The sequence below is a fragment of the Cebus imitator genome, unplaced genomic scaffold, assembly GCF_001604975.1.
Source record: "Cebus imitator isolate Cc_AM_T3 unplaced genomic scaffold, Cebus_imitator-1.0 Scaffold13, whole genome shotgun sequence".
NCBI classification, from domain to species: domain Eukaryota; kingdom Metazoa; phylum Chordata; class Mammalia; order Primates; family Cebidae; genus Cebus; species Cebus imitator.
Genome location: NW_016107328.1, coordinates 11,034,374 through 11,040,574, shown reverse-complemented (window position 1 = coordinate 11,040,574; position 6,201 = coordinate 11,034,374). Strand labels below are relative to the sequence as shown.

Below are 6,201 nucleotides of genomic sequence, written 5' to 3'. Positions count from 1 at the left end.
AAAAAAAAAAAAAAAAAAAGCCAGGCAGGCATTTTCATTCTGGAGTCAGAATGGCTGGGCTCAGGCTGGGTTGGGCCCTGGCTCCGAGACTGTGGGACTCTTCTCCCTCTCACAACTGCTGTTTCTGTTCTGTACAGGAGCTGGAGGGCCTGATCCAGGCAATACACAATGATGACAACAAGGTGAGCAGAATTGTCGCCAAACCCCAGAGATGCTAATGAATAGTATCTCAGGCTTGCCTTGTCACCTTTATCCCTTGCTCCCCACAATAGCTACATACAACCCATATCTCAGCTTCTTTATTATCAGAAGTGGAGCTGGGGCTTGGATAGGGGTATAGAATGGAGGGAATAGATGGGAAGTAGGTGAACACAGACTGCATGAGTCCCCAAGACAAACATGTCCTAGGCTTTATCCTCAAGACAAACATGTCCCAGCCTGCTCTTGAATCTCCATTTTATACTGATGCTCTCAGAGAGCCCCAGGAAATCCCTCACCTCACCTCCATCTTTGGGTGGACTGATGGAATGAGGTTCCCAGGGTAAGCAGGTATCTCTTTATCCTAGAGGGAAAAAGGTACAGTAAGAAAAAACCTCACCCCATTCTTTGACCAACAATGTCCACCAGTGTCTCGATCTCCAGAATGAACCTCTCCTCAGGGGCCAAAGAGCTTGTCCCTGTTTGGGAAATTGATGAACCTTTGTTTCCTGTTGCCTTTGGGAAGAGTGCCAGGCAGAATAAAGATCTTCCCAGATGCCCCCATTTGTGGCTGAACACTGGAGTGATCCTCTGGCCATCTGCAGGAAGGGCCCCGGGCCAGAAGGGCCACGAGAAAGTCAAGCCAGTCTGAGCTGCCCTGGCCAGCGGCAGAGGAGTTATCTGACAGCTGAGTCCTGTGAGGACTCAGCTAATGATGAAACTAATGTGGTGAAAACTAATGTGAGGCAGGCCGGGCGCGGTGGCTCAAGCCTGTAATCCCAGCACTTTGGGAGGCCGAGGCGGGTGGATCACAAGGTCAAGAGATCAAGACCATCCTGGTCAACATGGTGAAACCCCGTCTCTACTAAAACTACAAAAAATTAGCTGGGCATGGTGGCGCGTGCCCGTAGTCCCAGCTACTCAGGAGGCTGAGGCAGGAGAATTGCCTGAACCCAGGAGGCGGAGGTTGCGGTGAGCCGAGATTGCGCCATTGCACTCCAGCCTGGGTAACAAGAGCGAAACTCCGTCTCAAAAAATAAATAAATAAAAATAAATAAATAAAACTAATGTGAGGCAAAGAGCTTCTTACATGCTTTCCATGGCAGTATTGCTAATCCCCGGACTGAATTTACTGGGCATCTTTCAGTCTCCAGAGTTAAGGAGAACAAGTTCTAAACCTTTCTTCATTTATTTCTATAACATAATGAGCTTCTTGGATGAAATTCTGACATCCTGAAATGTAGAGAATTACTTTTCTAGAGTCAGACTGAGACCCCAACAGCCAGGATAAACGCGCAGGTCCTCTGATTCCCAGACTGCGGTTCTTTCTTAAGTCTTCATTGAGCCTCCCACTCAACAGGACAGAGACTCTATTCCTGGGAAAGACATACACTGAAATAGAGACAGTCATTATTACTTTTTCAGGTATTTTTCTCTCAGCAGCTGTCTCATGAAGTTAAATGATCTTAGGCCACGGGGTCTTGCCAAAAAACAGCTTCGTTTAGCTCCATTCCAGACTCTCTGGCAAAATTTCCTTCTTCTCTTGGTATTTTGCCTGCCAACTTATGATATGTATTTAGTTTAGCATATGTAGATGCTAAGGAGAGCTGAGGGCCTGGGGAGAGCTGACATCCTAGGGCAGCAAGTGGATCCCAAGCAGCATAGGACTAGATCACTTTAGTGACCTCAGAACATGCCAGATATCGTCTAGCTGTAGGAGATTATCTGTGATTCAGCTTAGAGAGGAAAGAAAGACTTTAGTGACCAAAACAAATAACAGATGGAGCATTGACACAGGAAGCAAGGAGAGTCCCCTCCACTAACCAACAGGGATTATTGCAGCAGAAAGGCAGCTGCTGGCAGAAGCTCTGTAGCAGCTCATGAAGGCCTCTCTGCTCACTAGCCTAGAGCACTGGCTATCCAGGGGGTGCTGGAGAGACCAGGGCCAGGAAGGAAGGGACTCTTGTCACCACCAAGCTGGGAATTCTTGAGATAGCGATCCTGGGAGATACACACACACATACGTACATCCTGAAATGGCTGCCTCTGTCCAAACAGGCAGAGCCAAATCAGGTCTAAGTGGGGTTAGACCTCGATTCAACTTTTTCCAATTGTGTGTATGTGTCTTCCTCCCCAAATTTCCTGTAATTATAAAAAATAACTTTAGATCCAGCAGGCTGAAAGCAGAAAAGTAGAGGAGGATCTCTGCGTCCATTCTAGGATGGATGTTTTAGTCATTCCTGTAATACATATTCACTGAACACCTACTATATGCCAGGCCCTGTGCTAGGCACCAGGAAGACAAGGACTGGAAAAAACAGACACTACTCTTGCCCTCATGAAGCTTAAAGTCTGGTCAAGGAGACAGGCATCAATCACATAATCACTCAAGTAACTGCATACTCACAACTCTGTGGGCGAGAGCAATGGCCCTGAAGCCCAGAAGAAGCCAGAGAGCCTGGGAGAGTGAGGAGGAGGAGGGTGTCGGAGGGAGTGGACAGAGACCAGGCTGCCTGCTGGCCTGCCTTCTTTTTTAAATTCTTAGCTTATGTATAATAACTTTTTACCCTATAAAATAACATAGTGTTATAGCTTATTTCTGGGATATTTAAAAATTTGTTATAGTACCATAAAATGCACAAATCCCATCATGAATGTGGCAGGTGACATGTGATATCTGTCTGCCTGAGCTTTCTGCTGCAGCTCTGTATACTTGATTTGTCAGTGATGGATGCCTTTCTGCTGTCTCTTTTATAACTGACTGCCAGGTTCGGGCCTACCTGCTGTGTTGCAAACTACGTTCTGCCTACTTGATTGCTGTAAAGCAAGAACACTCACGGGCCACAGCCCTCGTCCAGCAGGTTCAGCAGGCTGCCAAGAGCAGCGGGGACGCAGTTGTACAAGACATCTGTGCCCAGTGGCTTCTGACAAGCCACCCCCGCAGTGCCCATGGGTCAGGCTCCAGGAAATGACCTTGGGCAGTGGAGCCAGGAACACGTGGCCTGAGAGCTGAGCAACAGCAGTGACAGCGATGCCCTCCACCTCTTTCCTCCTGTGGAGTGGGACTTCTATGGCTCTGCCCTAGGTTGGAAAGAGCTGGATTGGACCCTACTTGCCTTCCCAGGCAAGAATAGGACCTTTCACGCAAGTGCCATGTTTCTCTAAATTTGTGGAATCTATGTGTGTTTGTCTGGAGAGGGCCAGTTCTTTCTACCTCAGAGTGAGTGAGTGTGTGTGCACACACGTGTGCATGTTCCTGTGCACTCATGTTTACGCCCAAGCATTTCTGAACAAATGAAACTCTTCTCCATTGAAAAGAGGCACTTTACTTTAGACTTGCCACTCTGAAAACCTTCCCTGCGTTTTGGTTCTTGACCCGGGTTGTCCTGTTTGTACAGTCCCCTCCCTGTGGACCTGCTTTAGTAGCTCCTCTGACCCAGAGGGCTTTTACAGAGAATTAGAGCAACACCCAAAGGATTCCCTCTTTTCCTTCCTTCACTTTCCAGAATTCAGAGATGGCTTTGGGGCAAGTGCTACCTGCAGAATAAACCTGTTTTCCAGGTGTCTCTTCTTCCAAGCACAAGAAGTCCTGGAGTCTGTGGATGGTAGTCTGAATAGAAGGGTTTTCAGGTCCAGGCATTTGAAAGCTGTGGGTGCGTGTATAAATGATCAGGTCTGCGAGGCTAACACGGGCAAGAGGGTTTCCATCACATTCATCCAGAGGGGAAAGAAAGGCAAACCATCCAAATAGGGATACAGGGGGCTGCTCACAAGCAAGAGCTGCCTCTTGTGAATCCCCTGCTGCCAAGTTGGCAGGTGAGAGAATGTGACTTCCTCTTTGAGAGTCTGGGGAGAGAAATGGTGGCCAGGATCCTAGGACTGAGTGGCTCGATTATACCTCTTTGGCCTGCAGTCCTGTTCATGCTCCCTCGATTGGTTAGGAAGCTGCTTCCTCTTCTCTCCTGCTTCCATTCAGTCTCTTCAGGACCACAGGATGGATATGCAGACATGTGGGGTCATTGAGAAGGGAGTGTGCTTCTTTTCTCTGTCTTAAAAGAGGGACTCAAGAGTTAGCTTTGTCTTAGAAGGGGGAATCAAGGGTTGGCTTTGGAATTGGGCCTCTGGACAGAGCAGAACAAGGGTATAATGAATAGATCACATCCGGTTGGTGGAAAACTAGGTGAAGTGCTTCTTTAAAATGCACTGGCTCGTCTTTCCACCTAAGATATGACACTGTTTGAGAAAAGGTGTGTCATACTCAGTGACTTCAATTTGCAAATGAGGGGCCTAAAGACAGCTCTGCAGCTCTGAACCTCCCACTGGCCAGAGCTCAGCCTATTGGTCCCACTCATGATGCTGAGACAAACAGAAACTGGAAGCTGAAGTCAGTGTCTCTGGTGCTTAGAAACCCTGTGGATTTCCCTCTGAACCAAGATTTTTAGTAGTAAACAACTTATGGACATCTGTCAGATGAGAAGTTTTGGTCCTGTTAAAGAGGAGAAAGAATGGCCAGGTGTGGTGCTAACACCTGTAATCCTGGCACTTTGGGAGGCTGAGGCAGGCAGATCACCTAAGGTCAGGAGTTCGAGACCAGCCTGACAATACGATGAAACCCCGTCTCTACTAAAACTACAAAAATTAGCCGGGCATGGTGGCAGGCACCTATAATCCTACCTACTTGGGAAGCTGAGACAAGAGAATTGCTTGAACCCGGATGCAGTGAGCCAAGATCACGCCACTGCACTCCAGCCTGGGCAACAAGAGTGAAACTCCGTCTCAAAAAAAAAAAAAAAAGAGGAGAAAGACTATGAGGAAACTACTAAATCCGTTTGGGCTAAAGTTTGGCTTTTCAAAAACTTCCTTGAGTTACAGAACATATCCATCTCCCAGGAAATGTCCTCTGGCATCTGCTTGCCCTTCTGAGTCTGCCTTTTTGCACTGAACATAAGCACTTTATACTAATGAGTCACGAATCTTGCAGCCCTTAATTTGGGATAAGACCAAAATTTCCTGACTTTTTCCTATAACTCATTGAACTCTCAAATTATAGGCAACCACTGACTAGACTGATGTAAAATGAAGCTAAAAGCTTTGAACACCATGCTGTAGTCTCCATTAGAAAAACACCACCAAAACAGATACCCATGTTGAGGGGTTGAATGTTTTACTACAAACAAGCCACAATAAAGTGTCTATCCAACGAGTTTCTTGGCTTCATAACTGCTTTGTGCTGTCTTGCTCCTACCCTTCTCATCCTTTTTCCTTGTGGAGAGAAAAGGTAGGTGGGGAAGATCAGATGGCTTTCAATTTAGACTTACTCTAAACAATCCCCGTAATGACTGATGAATGATTCTGCTTAGGATTTATCTCAAGTTTCCTATGTTTTAAAGCAATAGTTTCCTATGTTTTAAAGTAATAGTTTTAAAGCAATCCTTTAAAACTATTAGTGCACCATCTACCACCAGAAAACTTTTTTTTTTTGCTTCATTTGGGGGATGGGTAGAGATAGGTAATACGTTTATAAGGTGAAAACTCCCTTCCACCCTGTGGCCCCCAGCCCAGTCCCCTCCCAGAGGCCACCATTGTTATCAGTGTGTAGCGTATAGTTCCAGAGCTACTTATGCATAAATAAGTATTACTAAACTGTTCCATCATGAATATGTACTATAATTATTTAACCACTTTCTAATGATGGACGTTTTATGTTGTTGCCGTCTTTCGCCACTACAGATTATGCTGCATTGAATTATCTTGTCCAGAACCGGTGGGTCAGAGAATAAATGCATTTAACAAATATTGCCAGTTACTCTCCAAAGAGGTTGTAGCAATTAACTCTCCTACCAGCATTGTAGAGAGTACTTGCTCTCTCATACCCTTGCCCAAACAGTTACCAAACTTTCTAGATTTTTGCCCGTCTGATGGGTGAAAGAGTTCTTCTTTAGTGAATTTTTTTTTTTTTTTTTTTTTTTTTTTTTTTTTTTTTTTTTTTTTTTTTTTTTTTTT

General features: G+C 45.8%; 1 protein-coding gene across 3 annotated transcripts in view; it reads left to right on the top strand.

Annotated features, from left to right (window-relative positions):
* ZFYVE26 (zinc finger FYVE-type containing 26) overlaps nt 1–3,775 on the top strand; it is a 67,342-nt gene extending 63,567 nt beyond the window's left edge. For all 3 annotated transcript variants that reach the window (XM_037728731.1, XM_017499391.2, XM_017499381.2), the window contains 2 exons: nt 138–182; nt 2,967–3,775. In XM_037728731.1, the coding sequence (XP_037584659.1) occupies nt 138–182; nt 2,967–3,170 (249 nt within the window). In that variant the 3' untranslated portion in view covers nt 3,171–3,775. The remainder of the gene's footprint in view (nt 1–137; nt 183–2,966) is intronic.
* The last annotated feature ends 2,426 nt before the right edge of the window (nt 3,776–6,201 follow it).